The 21,612-nt window shown below is 38.6% G+C and overlaps 1 protein-coding gene across 1 annotated transcript; it reads left to right on the forward strand.

Moving 5' to 3' along the window:
• The first annotated feature begins 690 nt into the window (after nucleotides 1-690).
• Nucleotides 691-7,347, forward strand: LOC124788059 (MTOR-associated protein MEAK7-like). Its single transcript, XM_047255138.1, has 5 exons — nucleotides 691-791; nucleotides 905-1,023; nucleotides 2,522-2,578; nucleotides 3,771-3,970; nucleotides 7,209-7,347. Exons 1-4 carry the CDS (start codon nucleotides 692-694, stop codon nucleotides 3,858-3,860), a joined length of 366 nt encoding a protein of 121 aa, XP_047111094.1. The 5' UTR covers nucleotide 691; the 3' UTR covers nucleotides 3,861-3,970; nucleotides 7,209-7,347.
• Nucleotides 7,348-21,612: the final 14,265 nt, after the last annotated feature.

Consider the following 21,612-nt stretch of genomic DNA (forward strand, 5'->3'; position numbering starts at 1 on the left):
GTGGTGTTACATTGCAAGGGGAGAAAGATCCAAACTTGTCACAGTCCATTAGTTTTAATGGCAGGTTGGCCAACATCAGTAAACATCCCACTGTTGAATTAGTTTCAGTCATTGATGCAACTTCTTTTAGTTATCACTTCTACACAAATTCACAATAGACTGTTACTAATCAATATATTAATAAATTTACAAAGGCCATCAATTGACCTAATTCTATTACTTTCTTTCTTTTTAGTATGTGGAACACATTTTTACATCATATATGGAAACATACAGAAGCAAGAAAACAAGAAACTTCGAATCTTGGAAAGTGGGCCAGAACATAATTATACAGTCAGATCAGCTCCAGGCACTAGTGAAACATCTGTGTAAAGATTTGCCTGTGTGCAGTGAGGTCTCTCTTTCAGATTTGACTACTTGGGTGACATCATGGAATTTGTTGTTCACTATTCTGCAGAAAGTAGTTTTTAATAAGATATACAATATTCTAGACGAAGATACAATGGAAAGGTACAACACAATTCCATTTTGGAACAGGATCATAAGTGATAAGTCCCCATCAGTACTGTCGTGGCCAAGCATTGTCTTCTTGAATGCTGGACTTCCTTCCAAGCTTCAGAGTGAGTGGAGGCTACTGTTCTCGACTGTTGCGCATGGTGAAAGTTTCTCAAAACTTATTGAGGCCTGCATAATGAACAAGGGACCTACAATTGTCATTGTCAGAGATAGAGATGGGCATGTTTTCGGAGGTTTTGCACCCAGCAGTTGGACCCTAAGCCCAAATTATGTTGGTAAAGTATTTCTTCACTTTTCTTTTTCTATTGTTATAAACAGTGCTACCAAATGATGATTTAAAAACTTTTCCATTAAGCAGTAGTTGTTTATTGTCTCACACGAATTTCAGGTGACGATAGCAGTTTCTTGTTCAGTATATTGCCAGTGATGGAGAGGTTTGAGCCTACGGGCTACAATGATCATTATCAGTACCTTAATGTCCAGCAACAGACTTTGCCAAATGGTCTAGTAAGTATCCTATTTGCACTTGTAGTAGTAGTTAGATAAATCAACAATATTATGAAAAGGACAGATTGCTTCTCATCCTGAAGATAACACACTGAGTTGCAGTCAAGCTGATAAAAAGACTGTTACATATAAGATTTATGCCAAAGCCTTCTTCAAAAAAGAATAATGCATACATATTCACACCTCATACAAACGACCGCTGCCCGTAGCCGCTCCAGCCAGAATGCAACCAAAGTGCATTAAACTAGAATGATATAACCCGGGAGCAGAATCAGCACTTTGTGGTGGAGCATGCAAGGACTAGAGGTGGCGGGACAGGGATGCCAGGTGCAGCGTCAGGAGGCTGGGAGGGAGGAAGGGAGGAGGAGGAGGAGGAGGGGGGGGGGGGGTAGGCTGATAGAGGAGCAGAGATAGCAAAAGATTGGTGGGTGCATTAGCAGAGAGCAGTGCACAGTGAGGGTGAGAGTATGTGAACTAGGAGGAGGTTATTGGACAGAGGGGGAGGGGGATAGTAAGTTACTGTAGGTTGAGGCTGGGAGCAGAGAATGTGTTGTAAGGATGATTCCATTCAGAAAAGCCGGTGGTGGAGGGAAGGATACAAATGGCATGTGGTTGTGAAGCAGCCTTTTACAGTGAGTAGCAATCTATCCTTTTTATAATATTGTTAGTACTCCAGCCTGGACTTTCCTTTGTTTGTAGTTTTATAAACGACATTATCCTTAAAGGAGAGTAAATTTGCAAGTTTTTCAGTGCATACTTTCAAAAAGAGGAAAATATGTCTTGGAGAAAGTACCTAAAACATGAGTGAAATTGTCCACTCCGTTTTTATCAGTCTTAGTTTAGCTTCATAGTGGAAAACTTATTGACCGGCTGAAGAAGTAAATTGTCAAATAAGCACAAATTATACAGTGTATCCCATATTAATTTGATATATTTTATAACTTTAAATGTGATACTGTACGTTACAGAGCTGTTTGCAATAATCATCAGACGCTCTGAAATTATTACCTCCCCATTTAAGGTGGCCACACATGTAATTGTATGCTTGACAAGCACACATGCACAAGTGTGCTTGTGCAAGCATGTTGAGCACGTGTAGGATCAGTCTGCGCAAGCATCAGGATTATTCAAGCAGTCTAGTGCTTGATCAAATCCCAGTTATGTGGTAGCATGTGTTAAGTGAATATCTTACCATGTTTCCGATTCCATGTCTGATCTCAGAAATATAAATTGTGAATTGTTGGAGAAATTTGTAACCTATAAGCATGCTTATGCAATGTAAAAGGTAAAGAACACCATGATAAAGCAGTGAGTGATACTGCTTATGAGATATGTCTTGCAAATATGAAGAATTATGTCCTGCAGCAACCAAGAGAAACTGTGATAAAACAACAAATTCTTTAAGAGATTATGGAAGAGAGAAGAAGAAATTGTAAAACAGTCAGTCAGGGGCTGACAAAATCTATAACCTGTTTTATGATATTTAGATTTGTTTCAGTTTTCCAGTGAGCGGAAGACTACCAGATTCTCTACAACTAATTTAGAAGGAACAGAGGTAAGTGAGCTGGGTTGTCATTAATATTTAGTTACAGTAGGAGTTATATATGTGTCTTTATTTCAATACATATAGTTTTTTACTTGTTTTTCATTTTGTTGACAAGGAACTTGTCCTCCATTTACAAGGTACTTATGAACTTGTTTTGCACATGTTTAGAATCAAGTGGAATATTTCCAGCAGTTGACCTTTGTAGTGGCAGTGTATTGGAAGGCTCTGATGTTATTCCATCAAGGAATATGCCATTTTGCGCGTCCTCACAATCGAGAGAATTACTTGGATCATAGGTTTCACTCATGGTGGACATTACATAACTATGAAAGCAACTGTTGCTTTAACAACCTTATCAATAAGGTTGATTTCCAAATTTATAACAGTTTGAAAAATCTTAAAAGTGCTGTCAAGATCCCAAAAAAAGTTCTCAATGTGTTGAGCTCTGCATAATCAGTAGTTGCAGATCCCTCCCCCCCCCCCCCCCCCCCCCTCCAAGCAGTTAGTCACTCTATTGGAACGATTTCAGCATATCAGCCCTCAAATAAAATGCATCCCCCTCCCCTCTCCCCCCCCCCCCCCCCACACACACACACACACACGCAAACAAATAAAAATATATGTGAAGTGTTCGCTACTTCATTGGATATTCTGCCATTTGTGCTGAAATCAGATAGAATAAATACATAATTGGCATCAGCTGTAGCACCTCTTTTCAAAATCATTTACTATACTGGACTAGTCGTGCTCTGTTTTAGGAACCTGAAAAATGAATAATCCTACTGTTAAAAATGTTACCTAAAATTACATTTGAACATTATAATGAATGTAATGAAAAGTATGGAACATAGTTACTTTTGTTACATGTATGTGGGAACATGAGCCCATAGCACATTGTTCTGAGTACTGTATCATCCAAAACTATTGCTTTTTTTCATATGAGGAAAATCCGTGTGTTTAGATTTTTACACAGCGACATCCGTGTGCTCCGCCCACGTCAGATAGTAATCTATAATAGTTGCTAAATATATAGTGCTGCACACTTTCTTAATTGTCTGTATTTATTGTAATATTTATATTATAATTTTAACTCTAATTTAAAACACTGCATCATTGTTTTAGACTGATTTATGAAAAGTGTTTTTGCATTACATGTTTGTTTACATTTTTAAAATTCAAGAAAGCTACATCTTATTTGCAGAATGAAGTTGCTGAAGTACCAGTAGGTGTTGCACAGTCTGTGGGAGAGTTGAAGCTGGGCCTTCAAATTAATTTGCTATCAGAGACATGACATTGCCTGTGTACCAAGTACCAATATAAAAGTCCCTCCTGAAGTAATGCTGGTGAGGTTGAAAGAGAGACAACCTATCGAAAAAGAATGGTTCGGCCACAGGCTCAGAAGTATGTTTGATTAGTGAATACTCAAAGACAAACATGAAGTTTGTGGCAAATTTGGCTGCCAAAATGAAACATTTCTGACCGTAAACTGACTTTTTGCAGAAAAAATAATAAATGATGCTTCATGCATGGCAGAAAACCAACACACACTATATGTGATGTTAGTGCAGCATTTGGTATGCTGTATAGTGCCTACTGCCAAACTGTTGAACATCTGGGTTTTGACAACTCGCTTGCATTTTTCATGACAATTATAGTTATATTTAATCTGCATGTTAATCATCATTTTGTCTGTTATTTACTTACAAGTAAGAGTTGATCTGAAAAAAGTGTTTCACTTATGTTTAAGAAATTACTTTTGAATGCCTCATAGATAGCATGGTAGGTCTGAGGCACTGTGACACACAGTGCTTGTGATGAAATTATGGGTGTGCGTTTGAGGTGGTCCTGACTCCTTCCGGTCATGAGAAATCACAATGTTGCTGTTAAGTCTTTCATGTGGTATTAGTCTGGTTTTTAATCAAAAGTGTAATGAGTGACTGAAGATTGAAATACGTTTCTTCATTCATCCCGAGATAATTATGTCAGCCATAAGAATATATCTTCAGTTAACTGAGTAAGTTCACTTGACAATATCATTTTTTTCTTTAACCACTTTTTAGTCCACTCACATTTCCTCTTTTGGTTTGTTTTCTTAAACAAGCAAAAAATGTCAGTCAGTGCATTGAGATTTCTGGAAAACAAACTGATGCTCATACAAGCTCACTTGAGACACATGGAGTTGCAAGGGATTTGTGCAAGCTTGTGTGAACACACATTTCAATGCATGCTTGTCAAGCATGCAGTTACACGTGTGGTTGCCTTTAGTTAATAACTAGAGAATCTGTCATTCATTGTTGCATTCCAATGAAAGTATATAATTCCAGAGGATAATGTAGAATCTTTTTATTGTTAAATTAGTAACCTCAATGATCATGTATGTTATTTACTTGTTGCACCTCACAAAACTAAAACTTATCAAGAAACATGAAAATAGAATATACAGGGTGGAGCACAGTAAATTGCTTTTTTAGAATTCACGTTGTGGCAGCAATGTTGGTTGAATAAAAGAGAGAGTGGGCATGGTTTTTAGTGACCGACGGGAGGTGTGTATTCAGTTGTTGTTCAGTTGTGATAATGCAGTGGACACGTGATGAGCGTTCATTTTGTGTTGAAGTGTATTTCTCGAATTCCCGCTCGATTATTGCAGTGCTGTGTGCTTTTGGTAGCAATTTGCAATACTTCCACTCAGACATGTTCCTGGACGGCAATAGAATTGGATAAATTCATTCAGAACAGGGGATGTGTCATCTGGGCACTTCATCTTGGCATTTCAAGATGTTCTCTCCACCGGATTCTTCATAATGAACTCAATTTTCACCCATATAAAATGTGTGTGGTCCAGCAATTGTCAGTACGGCATTATGTAACACAAAGAACATCTTGTGAAGACATGCTTGCAACCATACCCTGTGACACAAATCTGTTGTTTTCTGATGAGTCACAGTTTCACCTCAGTGGATGTGTAAACAAACATAATATGCGGAACTGAAGCAACATGAACCCCAAGCAAATTCACCAGAGACCCCTGCACTCAGACTGTGTCACTGTGTGGTGTGCCATATCACAAGTAGGCATCATTGGGCCTTACTTTTTCCAGGAAAATACTCATTCTGTAACTGTGAATTCGGATCGTTACTTCACTATGCTTCAAGAGCTTTTCCTGCCGGCTTTTAGGGCAATGCAATTACAGGATACGTGGTTTCGACAAGATGGTGCCACTGCACACAAAGTGGGCATTACCATGAATTTTTTGAGGCAAACGTTTCCTGTAAGGCTTACCTCTCAGATGGGAATCTCAACTGGTCCGTTCAATCACCAGACTTGGCCCCATGAGATTTTATTTTATTTTTTTTTTTTTTTTTTTTTCCGTGGTTACCTGAAGTCAAAGGTGTATTGCAGCCATCCCAACACCCTGGAAGACCTCAAGAACAATATTGAGGCTGACATTGCAAGAATACCAGAAGACATGTTTGAAAGAGTGCATGGGAATTTTAGAAGATGACTGGCAATGTGTGGATTGTGAAGGTAGACATTTGCCTGATACACTGTTTAAACCTTGTAATTAGAAACTTCCATTACTGTCTGATTAAAAATGTGAGTTTCTAAGTGTTCATTTTTTTTTTTTTTTTTTTTTTTTTTTTTTTATTTCATTCCCAAATCAGCAATTTACCACATTCCACCCTGTATGCATCAGACACATGTAAAGTGCTGAAAGTAAGAATATTATTACACAGAAAAGTTTCTCATTTGGGAATTATACATTACAATCTTATCATAGTGTTACTAGTTGGCCCAGTCTCCATATTGAACAAGTTGCAGTGCACTAAGAGATGTTTGTCATTGGAAATATGTTAGTCATGCAACTCTTCGTAATAGACATTTATGTGCAAACTATCTGCATTACTCTAGATTTCATTCTTAGTGTGCTCTATTGCCATTTATTGCCACCCACTTAAAATATATATATATAGTTTCTAGTGAATGTTACTAGTGTCAAAGCCACACTTAAAGGATAGACCAGCATGATTATATGTATTTGTTTAACATACAACAAACTTCACTTGCTACACATCTTTTCAGTGTACTACTGTTGAATGATTTTCAACAAATGTTGTGTGCACATTATGATTAGAACCCTACGTTGTATGAATGTTGAAAGTTTTTAAACATCTGTTTGTCCTCTATAAGATTCATATCAAATTCAATCTAATTCAAAATAAAGTTATAATCCACAGTTAAGTTGTAACAAAAACTTCATGAATGATTAATATGCACACAATAGAAATCAATGCTTACTTGTCAGTGCACTGTATCTTATAATAATGAATCAACAAATGTCAGATCCATTGTTAGAGACACTCCCTAGACTGTTACTTTGGAACTGATTTGTATATATGCAAAGCTCTTTTCCAAATTTAAAATACGTACAATGTGGTATATATTAGAAACTCCAAACTGTGAAAAAAAATTTCAGTGCTCTTCTAAGTTTAGTGTTGTATTCTTTCTCTGTAAAGGTTACACTTAAAATTTGACATCAAAATGCTAATTTTTATTAAATTTCTGTATGTAGTTGTTGTTAGCTAACTAGAAATACTTATCCCAATTTTTTGTTTCTATGAAATTACTTTTAATTTTTCAGGGAATGGGTGGACAGCATAATTATTTTGGATTTTGGCTTGATGCTGAATTTGGAAGTGGTCACTGTAGTGAAACATGCACAACTTACAGAAATTATCATATGCTCTCTGCTCAAAAATGCTTTCAAATAGAGCACGTAGAAGCCTGGGGAGTAGGCCCAGAACCAGAAGTGGAGGAAGAGTCCAAAGGGCGAAGTGTTCTAGACACACAAACAGAAGCTCGTGCAGTTATGGAAATGGCAGGAAAAGTACAGTACAGTGATGGTTATCGTGAGCCTGAAGAAGACTAAGGCAGAAACTAGTTTAATATTTATTGTATTTATACCCTGAAACCGTAGTTACCATTATTGTCAGTTTACTTTCATATGAAATGTGATTCTATTGTGATGAAGGAATGGAACAATTTTAGTATTTTTATTATTACTATCATCTGCCATAAAGGAACAAATGCAGCAACAATGACACATTTCAGCTTTTCAAAGTGTTTCTTCTTAACATGATAGTTATATAAGCTAGTTGAATAGTACTACAAAAATGTTGGGAAGAAAAGGAATAATCACACCAAATCATGGTGTAAGAAAATAATTTTGGACTTTAAAGTAATTATGCTGTTCCATCCTACCAACAGTTGCATGTCTTGCCTTCTACTGCTAGTTAATGCTTGTCTACTATGTTGTTCTGTCAAGGTAACAGCTTACTGTTTGCATATACGCGTTTTGCTGCTGCGTACCCTCTTATTTGAGAAGTAGGTAAGTCATATATCTTTTGTTTCATCTAGTCTTCATATTCATTTTTTAATTTTATAGTTAGCTCTCATGGTTTCATTCCATCATCATTATAGACCGACAAATACCTTTTCTATGAAAAGCTTTAGAAACAAGTAAAATCGTTATTTTTAAAATCTGAGTGGTTCAGATTTTGTATCTTTTTTCACAAGTTAATTGCATTTATACCTTGTAATGGTTTCTCACATTCAGTGTATGGAGAAGCATGAATCTGGAAGATAAGTGCACAAATGATGGCAAACATAATGTTGTTGTAATTTTATATAAATTTTTAGATTGTTTCAGAGTTTGGTGCTGTAATCGGTGGCTAATGTAATTGGGTTAGAGTTGGTTTTTTATTAGTACAAAAATTGTATTTTTGAAGTATTAACAACTGTCAATATTTATACTTAAAAAACTTTCTTAAAAAATAAAGAAAAGCTATTTATTTACTCTGCCTGATGTTTCTTATTTTTACTCACTGAGTGGCTCCTTGTCAAAAATTGATTCTTTTCATTGTTTCTTATTTTTAGTTAGTAAGATTAAGTTCTCCTCTACCAGGAGTGTTTGAGCACCACAGTACTTATTAGGCTTGCTATTGGAGGCGGTATGCTCCAGCCTTCCTCTAACCTTTGATCTTAGTTTCCCAAACAATTGTAGAAGAGTCTACAGTTTAATGTGGACTCAGGGCCACATTGCAACCGGGAATCTTTCAGTTAGTTACGTATCTTAAACTGGAAATGTGCAAAAAATGGCCAGACATTCATTCCATCAAAGATGTGAGAAGCAAAACTTATAAGTGACTATTTAAACTGAAAGTAGGAGCTACAAAGCTGTAGGATCAAATGATGTAACTTTTGAATAAATCGAAATACATTGGCCTATCAATTGGAAGTAGGTAACAATGTTACTGCAATGTGTGTATGAAGGCCCTGGTATGATGTCCAAATGTGCGCACCTTACTGACAAAGTAAAAGAATAATTCAAACAACTTCCCATTCACACATATGGCACTTCTGAGAAAAAAACTGCCAGCAGGGTACAAGCAAGAAACACAGCCATCTCTAAAATTTGGACTAAACCAAGAGGTCAATGGAAAAAAATAACTAATAGCAAATTCCCATCACTAGTGTGAGAAACTGAAATCTCGCAAGAGGTTTTGTTGGGGTTAAGTATACTTAAAGATGATCTGGAATCACACTGATGACAATGAATTATGTGATTACACTGTGATACAAAATCCAGTGGCCCTGTTGACAAGAAAAATCTTCAAAGAATACTGCAGTGTTTGCAGTTGCTGACTGTAAATACATTTGTAACACACAACAATTCTGCCCAATGTTTGTGAAGCGTTGTTTGAAAGGTTAGCTGCTTTTTAAATCTCATTTGTACCCACCAACTGCTCAGCGCCTGAACTCACTTCTTACATTTTTTGCATTTAACCCTATAGAAGTGCGGTGATAAAACTCTGTGGTAACTAGTTCATAAAGTGCGATATTCAGACATTCAGTACTCGGAGAATTGTTTATTTAAGCATGTTCAAAAGTTTGTTTTTTCAACTTCGTGCTACAAGAAGGGACTATTAAAGGTAATAACTTAAACATTACCTTCGGAGTTAATCCTTTTCTCCCATAGTCGCATTAAATTTTCTGATTTTGAAAATTATTCAGATTAAGTTTTGATGCACTAGTAATTGCACTAAATTACAGCTTTGCTGCTGAATGATATGGTATATACAAGCTGTGTATTAAAACTCCTACAAACCATTTATTTTGCCACAACCATACAGAAAGCCCACCAGAGATGCAGTCACATTGGAGGGGTATTTGTGGATAGGACAGACTAACATATGGTCCCTGAAAAGAGGCAACAGCCTTTGAAGTAATAACAGGACTACAGTCTGGATGATTCACTTACCTGCCCTTGTGACATAACCATTGTGGCCATGTTACATTAGCACTGCGGCAGCTGAGAGGGAAGCTACACAATTACATCCACCTCTATGTATAGCTTTTGATGTTCAAAGAAGTTTGTAATAATTCAAATTCCAAAGCATGGAAACATTGCTCGTATTGAACATATTAAGTGGCACTTAATAATAAAATCAACATTATGCCATTCTCACATGTTTGAACTTTTCTGCTGATGTCCATTCCTAATCCTTTACATATGGAAACATTTCTATATGTCTTTCTTGCATTCAGAGCACCAGATTTGCACCTGATTGCCAAAATGGGAACAAATCAGTCCTACATTAATGCATTAAAATATCTATGAAGTTTCACTGTCATTAAGATGATTACAGCCCACACTGGACCTGTGTAGCTGCACTTTTATAATAACCACCCAGTACTATTACAATCATGATGCACACATTTCAGTTTTTAACCTGTTAGAGACTCACCTGCACCATAAAAATGCTTCTAAGGCAGGTAGTCATGAACAGCTGAACATTTTTTGATCATTTTGATGTCACAAGGTAGTTTGTTGTACAGCTTTTCTTGTTGGAATGGCCCATTTGATTTTAGTGCTATTTGAATACTGAACATGTATGTCCTTGTTTCTTTTGGTGTTAGGTGAGTTAATACCCTGGTTTGTAACTGTAAGCTAGTACTTTTCATCAAAAATTGTCCTAATGTAAATAATTACCTGAAAAATGTATAAGCAAGGCAATGGAAGTACTTACATTAGACTCTGGGAGATCCACTTTCCATAGCTTGTACAGTTCTCTTTTGGGCTGTGAAACAACTTTTGCAAGCAGTTGAGCTTTCCTATAGTATTACATCGTAATGTATTGAAATTGTGCTTTGGCAAAGTACAAATTTTTCAGGAGTGGAAATAATTTAGGCGTCTAAGTGAATGTAATTGAAAGATACAACTGTCACACACATTTTGATACAACCTCACTCCTAAAAACCTATAAATGAACTTTCCATATAGATGTCAGCCCTGGTGGACTAGCAGTAAAGTGCATAACTGGGAACTGCGGAATTGAATCTCGATCAGACTGTGAAATTTTCGGTCTTTGCTTTAACCTAGCTTTCACCTCTCAATGATGAAGAGTGGCCAGAAACGATACGTGTTTCAGATTCTGTAAGTCCCCCTTTTCGCGGTTGGATAAGTTGTGCAGCTTAGGGACAGGCTAGTTGCCAAAGCAGCGCTTAATAGAAAGACATTTCGCAGACCATTGAGCCATACTAAATTATTGCTGTTATCATTATACATAACTGTTTGTTCGGAACTCTCAGAGCACAAGCCATACTTGCACTTTTCTGGTTTTATTTTTCTACAAAGTTTTTTGATTTCTTATAGTAGATTTTTATCCATTATTTTGGGAAAGCCAGATAAAAGTAATTTTTCCCTATAGTTAGGTACTGTTGTTTTTATCTATTTTGTGGGAACACACCCACTGACAGTGGACAGTTTCAGGTGCCAAATAGACGCTTGGTGTGAAGAGAGCACAATTCTTTATAACGAAGTTAGGGATACTGCTTATACCGAAGGAGTGTTTTGATTTGAGTTCCTTAATTGTGCTTAGCATTTCTTTCTCTCTAATGTCATGTAGGAAGATAAGACTTTTTGATTGACATTCATCTTCTGGCTGTTCCGATGAGATTCCTTGTGTGGTTTACAATTTCTGCCTCGCTGTTGTTTCGAAGCTAATTTGTTCCCACGTTGATAAAAACCCCTTTTCGATTTCTGTTGCACTTATATGAGGCGTTTTCTTGAGTTTAAGACATTATTTGGGTGTTTATGCAATTGATGCGTCCTGATTCCAGGCCGAAAGTCAATTTCAGAGTTAGGGTTTTTGTTGTATGAAGTTTTCTGCTATCTGTGTGAAGTAAGAATTACCTTTATTTGCATTTTTTCTGGGGGGTCTGATAATGTAGCTGCACTTTTAGAGGGGTTAATATTTTCGAATTCTGCCTGTTATAGTGCTGTTCCCAATTCACGATGTCCCACGGCCACATGCCTATCATCATCTGGAAAGATGGCGCCAGTAGGATCGTGTGGTGTTAGCTCCAAAATCTGTTGAAATTAAATGGTTCTTTGTGCAGAAAGTGTAGAAAACGTGTAGTCAAAGGAATTCAGTGCATTAAGTGCAACTTTTGGTCCACGAGAAGTGCACAAACGTGTCTGAAATTTATACATGACTATATTCAGTGGACATGCCTCAACTATAAGTGACGAAAATGTGCAATTAACATCCGCACTAAGTTCTAAATACAAAATTACTCGTGTTCTTAGTTCAAAGTGACACTGATGCTCTGAAAGCAGAACTGACATTACTAAAGGGTTGAGGATGGCTAGCTTGGAGCTTGGAGGGAGGGAACACATGGGCTGCCTAGGAAGGGAGGGGTGGTAAGTGTACAGGCTAAGCAAGTGATACACAGGAACTGGAGCTGGCGAAGTGTGGCGAACAATGAAGATAGTGTGCTTTATAAGAGGGTGACAGGACAGGACAGGGGATGGGATGTGAGTACTGTGGGTTAGTCGAGATGGAGAACAGGAGAATTATGGAAGTGGAGGGTGTGTTGCAAGAATAACTCCCATCTATGTAAATCAGAAAAGCTGGCATTTTGTGGAAGGATGCAGATGGCACAAATTTTATGAACCAGCCTTTGAACTTGAGCATGTTGTGCCAGTGGATGGTCAATTTTGTTCTTGGCCATAGTCCGGCTGTGGCCATTCATTCTGGTGTTTGTCGTGCTGACATACAAAGCTGTGCAGTGACTGAAGCGAGTTCATACATAAACTGGCTGCTTAATGAGGTGGCTCTGACTTTGACAGCATAGAATAGCCCTGTGACTAGAGTAAGAAGTGCTGGTCGGGAGAATTGGCAGGTCTTGCATCTGGACACTCCACAGGGATATGACACCTGTTGCAAGGGATTGGATTTCCCTTGCCACAGGGGTCACATCTCCATGGAAGACCCTCTTGCGAGACCTGCCCAATTCACCATCCCCGAACTTCCTGCTCCAGTCCTGTCTCTGGCTTATCCTATCCCCACCTGTGGAAGCAGCTATGTTGTGTACCACATATGCTGCAGTCACTGCACCTGTCCACCAGAATGAATGGCCACTGCCAAACAGTAGCCTAGAACAAAGTTGATTACACAGGGGCACATCATGCTGCTGAGATCAATGGCTGCTTCACAATCTGTGCATCTGAAACCTTCCCTCTAAAGCATCAACTATTCTGAACTATGTAGATAGGAGTAACCTCTGCAACACCTTTTTCCTTTCCCGTAATCCTCTTGACCTCAATCACTAACCTGCTGTCCCTTACCCTCTCCTCAACTCTTCCCCCCCCCCCCCCCCCCCACCTCCTTAATCAATATCTCCACATAATCTTCATTGTGCGCTGCACCTCAGCAATCCCAGTACACCGGAAATCCCTCCCTCCCTCCTCCCCCCCCCCCCCCCCCCCCGCTTCCTCCTGAGCTGCTAGCTACCCATCCCCAACTACTATTCTTGCCTCCCGCATTTCTCTCCCGCTATCCATTCTATCTGACACACCCCACTGCCCACCTGCGTAACTTCATTCCCGGCATTGTGTATCTATCCAACAAACTGTAGGCATAGGGTGGTTCGTTTGTGTGATGCAAATGCCCATAACAGGAAAACATGGTGCTGAATTTGGTTGGCTGAGCTTTGTTTCACACTGTTTCCAACTTCTGGCCAAGTTTACGTCTGGCGCATACCATCCCAAAGCCTCGATGCAGACCGCTTGCTGCCCAAGAGTGAAATGTGTTGGAGGTTCGGTGATAATTTGGGCTGCCATATTGCAATATTCCATGGGCCCTATGGTTACTCTGCAAGGTCACGTAACTGCAAAGGATTATGTGATTATTTTGGCTGATGTAAAAGACAGATCTTTGGACAGTACATGGTGTACTTCGTGTACCCGGTACGCAGAATTCCATAAACTCATCTTTCAGTCTGGAAATTACTAAACAGTGATGGTTTTGTGGAATGTCTGTCATTCTATGTTTTATAGGTGATAATTCATTAAGCTTTCTTCTGATTCTCTGCAACTCTCTCTCTTCATAATTTGCTAAGGAAGAAAAGAGTATCATAGTGTAAAAATCAGTTGACGATGTCGGGTAATTTTGTGCCCTTCCCAGTCTTAACGAATGCCCCATGTACTTTCATGCTTTGTTTTTTATTAACTTTTTTTTTTTTTACTTTGGCAAAAGTCTTGCATATGTGTTTTTGGGAACACAGCTTTCTAATATTGAGGACGATGATAAGCTTACTGTTGAGTGTCCTACAGCCACATGCAAAGTATTTGATTAACTATTTGTACAAATTAAAATCACTGATTCTGCATTTGTTTGTCCTAAACAACAATGGCCAATGTCATTTAAGGTAAGATCTGCCCTGTTTTCAACTATCGAATGTTCACGAGTTTTTCCTCAACAGCCAATACTGTACTCATAAATTTTATATTGTTTCACAATTCTTCAAATAAACTCAGACAATTGTAGTGTTCGCCCAACAAACACACAGGAAATGAAAATTGTATGCAATCTATACAATTAGTTGAGTGGTTTGACACAGAGTCTTAAGTCCAGAGCTAACTGCTGGTCTCTTACATGGCTTTAAGCTTCTTTATCAGGATGACCCATACATAGGATATATTTTCTTTCAGGTAATTTATCCACCCATTGCTCCTCTTCTATCCGTGAACCTGGTTCTTCATTGCTTGTGCCAACAGTATCATTATAATATGGGTATATTCCTACTTTAACTCTTTTTTTAAATTTCTGGTAGGCCTATATTGTTTCAAGTATTTGGAAGCACTCAGATATTTTGATCTATCAAAGGGGTACCTTGGGATACTGAAGTGTTTCTACGCTGTCTTGTGCTGAGTCATTTATGCAGTATTAGGTACTGGTTGGTTAAACTAATCATTGCCAATCACACACATAAGTATTGCCTAGTGTGTGAGGCAGCCGTAACTGATAGTTATTTAAAAGAAAAGCATTTGATTACCCAAGTCAAGGCATAGATTCTGCTAGGCAGATCAAGGTGGTCACAACATAGTTTTCAATCCAGAAAATAAAGTAAAAATTCAGTCTGTCAGCTGATTACTTTTGGAAGTGCTAATTCATTCTGACACATGGCATATGTTTGGTAGGCTTCAGCGAGAAGGAAATTACATAATTTCTAGGCAAAGTCAAAAGATTTTCTTTGAAATTTCCATCACTCTGATGGAGATGCGTAATATGTGTTTAATCGGATTAGCGTAATATGTGTTTAATTGGATTATTGTTGGTACCATAATGTACTAAAATTAATGTAATTCATGAAATATTGTTTAAAGTTAGTCAGTATTTTTATCCAGGCCAGGAAGCCTAACTTGGGTTAGCACAAAGCATTAGAGTTCAAGGCTGGGTGATTCCTCATAATATGCAGCAGCATCTTTCTGGTTCGACATCTACACCTATATCCTGGCTTAGGACATTCTCTGCTTGTGACAACACATTAACATCAAATAACATGTTATAATTATTATTTTTGTTGCTGCTGTCAAGTTATTTATTTATTAATCGTTTAATTTTATTGACACCAGTCTACATTGGTAGAAACAATCATCATAACGAAATACGGCAAATCAGAGCTCACTTGGAAAGTTATAGGTGTCTGTTTTTTCTGCGCGCTGTTCATGAGTGGAATAATAGAGAATTATTATGAAGAAGGTTCGATGAACCCTCTGCCAGGCACTTAAGTATGTTTTGCACAGCACCCATGTGGGTGTAGATGTAGCTGTGTATGTTAATGCAGAGACAATTTTGATGAACCTGTAACAATGATCTTATTGAATAGTAATAATTAACAATAATAAAAAAATGCTACTACTTGGAATCTGTATAAGTCTGAGACGCCCTGCTAAACCCGCAGGACAGGACAGGTAGTTTGAATTGTGGAAAGGGGCCAAAATAAGCGGCTGTCAGTGACACTCGAACACACAACTTTAAAATAGCCAAGAAAATAAAACAAAAAACAGCAGTAATTTTTGGAACTTAATAATCGGCTGAATACGCCATACAATCTCATGCCTTAAGGGCAAGACCACTTTAATTTAAAATCAGTTGAAAGCCAATAACTTAAGATTCAAACAAAAATGAGAAATTTAAAAGGCAGAAGGCCTTATCTTAAATCACTTCTTTCAATTAGGCTGAAGGCCCATCTCTTAAGACTCAAGCCAAAATTTAATTTTTAAAAGGCAAAGACCTCATCTTAAAACAGTTCTTTAATTAGGCTGAAGGCCCAAACAATCTTACGCCTTAAGGGAAAAACAACCTTCTCTTAAAAATCGGCTAAAAGCCATAGAAATACAAACAAACAAGAACAAATAAGAAAAGGCAGTACACCCAACGGCGCTCAGAAGTTACCGAGGTCGGCCTGGAATTCAAACACTAATGCTCCCTTAGGTGAGACAGACAGTCAGCCCAACCATTCTTGATCCGATGACAACCCAATCGACAGACAATCAACGGACCCACCGACAAGATAACTTCTGCTCCACCCGACCAGCAGACAACAGGGAGTTCAATGGAACAACGAAGAAAGTACTGGTGCCCACAACCAATTATACATTGAGCTGTCAAACTACACACTGTGCTGGACAGCAACAACATAATGAGGAAAATACACTGCCTAAATTTACATCAACGGCTAGGGCAGGTAACCAGAACGTTAATGGCCACAAGGGAGGAGATTCCACTGGTGCACTTCAATTCAAGATAACCGAGTACAGTAAAACTCCACCAGAGGGTGGCTAAAATTTGCCAACTTGAAAACACACGTTGTTGCTTACGGGAATGTCCCAACAGCTGACAATGAAATCCAAATGACACAATGTGAACAGTCGTGACTTGCTGGTAGATTCAGTCAAAACCCAACTTTTGTGTCCACGATCAATGAGCCATGGACTTCATAGCAATGGGAACAGCACCACACACTTCAACCGTGCGTAGACACCGCCAGTGGCCTCGGCCAAACTATGCGCCACATAGATTTCCTCGCTGCTCCATGGCAACCAACCAACTGCCCAGGCCCGGAAACAGTGAAAGGATCAAATATACGTCGACCAACCAATGGTCATCCCGCTCCAATCTCCCTCTGTCGTACAGTTCGTATGTGTTGCCAGTGGACAGTGAGCACTAGCTGTCGGCACCTCACTGGTGCTCCATCCCCGACTTCACTGCTGCTGCGTCCTGACTACACTGGTGGTCCATCCCGAACTGACTGCCAGACACACGACGACCAGGAACTACTATTGGTCGCTCCAGAGATGGTACGACAGTGCACCTATTGATACGCGCTGTGCCACTCATGGGCAAGTAAGGCAGGAAGTTAGTGACCCCAGTAAATGGAATAAGTAAACGGGGCGGCAGAAGATGACAAACAATCAATGGGATACACGCAAGCCGTGCACGGCTCAAAGCCATTTACCTTTTTGGTTTAATATAATTTAAATTTCTTAATGTCTCGTTGTAGTAACCAATTTCATTACAAGAAGTAAATTTCCTGTAAATTAATTTTCCTTTTCCTGCAGGAATTCATCTATAAAAAATCAAAACTGATGTAGCTTTTAATTAGAAGCTTGTTAATTGGCACCTTGGAGTAAAGCTTGATCGGAATGCAATGTGCAGATTCTATATAGAGGATACAAAACAAAAATTGAAATCTAGAAATACTATCCAGTCCAAACTTACTGGAACAACCTGGAGGTGTGTATCAAATACTTTGTGAACTTCAGCATTGAAAATGGTATATAGCATTGCCTAGTACTGTGTGCCTATAAGGGCCATAATCGTACGCGTAGCAAAAATCGATACTTAACTAAGAGATGCTATGAGAATAATATCTGGAATGCTTATACCCACACCCATTGATTGGCTACATGTGCTAACAAATGTACCATCACCTGAAATCAGAAGAAATCAGATACTATTCAGAGAGTATAGTAAAAGACTGTCAAACCAAAAACTTTCTATACACCAGGAAATGACTCGAAAAAACCTCTTGAATCCCAGGTGAAATGGTGTTTCCTTACAATCCAGAAAAGGAATGGAAAAGACTGTGCCGTACAAGCAAAGTCAAGAATAGAAATTTGGCCGATGATCCAAACATACTGATAGAGGGATTTAACCTTTTGCGGAGAGTATGGACTACCCTAAACCGTGTGAGGAGAGGAAGATTTAAGATGATAATAACATAGGGCCTCTCAAACATCCCTCATTGTGAATGTGGACTTGACCACCGATGGACCACCCGATAGAGTGCACTATGCATGGCTTTAAGTCTTGAAGGGTCGTTCACATTCACTCAACTTTGGGGCTCACTTTCACAGACAGCATTAGCTTTCATAATCAGTTGTTTTTCACGTGCAAAATTGGAACTTGTTGTTGGGAATGGAGGGCTCAGATGATTTTTATAACTTCCGATGGAAGAATATTGGCCCTGAAGGTGCTTGCAGAATCAGCAATTTAAAATTCTAAAAATAAAAGAATCTTGGCAAGCAATTGCTGAGACACTATTAATTATGTCTGAGAAAGCGAAAAAGATCATTTCTTTCAGACCTGAACGAAAGAGAGTACCAGCTGAGGCATGGGTGGTGAAGAAGCATACCACTGTAAGGCCATGTCTTTTCTGCTTGATAAATTCGATGTTAGAAAAAGCGACAGCTCAGGAGTAAGAGATTCCATAAAGCTGTACTAACAGTTTTTTTTTTTTTTTTTTTTTTAACTGCTGTCCTGTGCCCTTACCTAAGAAACAAGAAACCCACACATAGAATAACTACAAAAGTGTGTAACCTTCCACAGCTCTCAACATAATTATGTCTTAAGTCAACCCATTGGAAGCTAACAAATTTACTTGGATTTTTGGTACCGTATTTCAAGGTGTCTCCCTGTTTCTTTGCAGCTGGGGTGACAAGTGGCTGTTTATCCAGGTTTGTGGTATCTTTTATACTTGTAATATTATCTTCATGGTCGGTGCAGGGACAATACTTTGCATATGTGTACTTTTAGGCAACTGGAACATAACCCGGAATTTTCTATGTAGGTTCTTGGTATATGTATGGCTTCTCTTGTTATATCTTACCCCATAGGGTGCGACCATGTATAAATGTAGTGAAATTTTCCCAATCAAAATAAACAAATGTTTTTGTTTATCCGGGCGGGGACTACTCAGGAGGATGTTGTTATCAGGAGAAAGAAAACTGGCATTCTACGGATCGGAGCGTGGAATGTCAGATCCCTTAATCGGGCAGGTAGGTTAGAAAATTTAAAAAGGGAAATGGATAGGTTGAAGTTAGATATAGTGGGAATTAGTGAAGTTCGGTGGCAGGAGGAACAAGACTTCTGGTCAGGTGACTACAGGGTTATAAACACAAAATCAAATAGGGGTAATGCAGGAGTAGGTTTAATAATGAATAGGAAAATAGGAATGCGGGTAAGCTACTACAAACAGCATAGTGAACGCATTATTGTGGCCAAGATAGATACGAAGCCCACACCTACTACAGTAGTACAAGTTTATATGCCAACTAGCTCTGCAGATGACGAAGAAATTGAAGAAATGTATGATGAAATAAAAGAAATTATTCAGATTGTGAAGGGAGACGAAAATTTAATAGTCATGGGTGACTGGAATTCGAGTGTAGGAAAAGGGAGAGAAGGAAACATAGTAGGTGAATATGGATTGGGGGACAGAAATGAAAGAGGAAGCCGCCTGGTAGAATTTTGCACAGAGCACAACATAATCATAACTAACACTTGGTTTAAGAATCATGAAAGAAGGTTGTATACATGGAAGAACCCTGGAGATACTAAAAGGTATCAGATAGATTATATAATGGTAAGACAGAGATTTAGGAACCAGGTTTTAAATTGTAAGACATTTCCAGGGGCAGATATGGACTCTGACCACAATCTATTGGTTATGACCTGTAGATTAAAACTGAAGAAACTGCAAAAAGGTGGGAATTTAAGGAGATGGGACCTGGATAAACTAAAAGAACCAGAGGTTGTACAGAGATTCAGGGAGAGCATAAGGGAGCAATTGACAGGAATGGGGGAAATAAATACAGTAGAAGAAGAATGGGTAGCTTTGAGGGATGAAGTAGTGAAGGCAGCAGAGGATCAAGTAGGTATAAAGACGAGGGCTAGTAGAAATCCTTGGGTAACAGAAGAAATATTGAATTTAATTGATGAAAGGAGAAAATATAAAAATGCAGTAAGTGACACAGGCAAAAAGGAATACAAACGTCTCAAAAATGAGATCGACAGGAAGTGCAAAATGGCTAAGCAGGAATGGCTAGAGGACAAATGTAAGGATGTAGAGGCCTATCTCACTAGGGGTAAGATAGATACCGCCTACAGGAAAATTAAAGAGACCTTTGGAGATAAGAGAACGACTTGTATGAATATCAAGAGTTCAGATGGAAACCCAGTTCTAAGCAAAGAAGGGAAAGCAGAAAGGTGGAAGGAGTATATAGAGGGTCTATACAAGGGCGATGTACTTGAGGACAATATTATGGAAATGGAAAAGGATGTAGATGAAGATGAAATTGGAGATACGATACTGCGTGAAGAGTTTGACAGAGCACTGAAAGACCTGAGTCGAAACAAGGCCTCCGGAGTAGACAATATTCCATTGGAACTACTGACGGCCGTGGGAGAGCCAGTCCTGACAAAACTCTACCATCTGGTGAGCAAGATGTATGAAACAGGCGAAATACCCTCAGACTTCAAGAAGAATATAATAATTCCAATCCCAAAGAAAGCAGGTGTTGACAGATGTGAAAATTACCGAACTATCAGCTTAATAAGTCACAGCTGCAAAATACTAACACGAATTCTTTACAGACGAATGGAAAAACTAGTAGAAGCCAACCTCGGGGAAGATCAGTTTGGATTCCGTAGAAACACTGGAACACGTGAGGCAATACTGACCTTACGACTTATCTTAGAAGAAAGATTAAGGAAAGGCAAACCTACGTTTCTAGCATTTGTAGACTTAGAGAAAGCTTTTGACAATGTTAACTGGAATACTCTCTTTCAAATTCTAAAGGTGGCAGGGGTAAAATACAGGGAGCGAAAGGCTATTTTCAATTTGTACAGAAACCAGATGGCAGTTATAAGAGTCGAGGGACATGAAAAGGAAGCAGTGGTTGGGAAGGGAGTAAGACAGGGTTGTAGCCTGTCCCCGATGTTGTTCAATCTGTATATTGAGCAAGCAGTAAAGGAAACGAAAGAAAAATTCGGAGTAGGTATTAAAATTCATGGAGAAGAAATAAAAACTTTGAGGTTCGCCGATGACATTGTAATTCTGTCAGAGACAGCAAAGGACTTGGAAGAGCAGTTGAATGGAATGGACAGTGTCTTGAAAGGAGGATATAAGATGAACATCAACAAAAGCAAAACAAGGATAATGGAATGTAGTCTAATTAAGTCGGGTGATGCTGAGGGAATTAGATTAGGAAATGAGGCACTTAAAGTAGTAAAGGAGTTTTGCTATTTGGGGAGCAAAATAACTGATGATGGTCGAAGTAGAGAGGATATAAAATGTAGGCTGGCAATGGCAAGGAAAGCGTTTCTGAAGAAGAGAAATTTGTTAACATCCAG

This window comes from Schistocerca piceifrons, chromosome 3 (assembly GCF_021461385.2).
Source record: "Schistocerca piceifrons isolate TAMUIC-IGC-003096 chromosome 3, iqSchPice1.1, whole genome shotgun sequence".
Lineage (NCBI taxonomy): Eukaryota > Metazoa > Arthropoda > Insecta > Orthoptera > Acrididae > Schistocerca > Schistocerca piceifrons.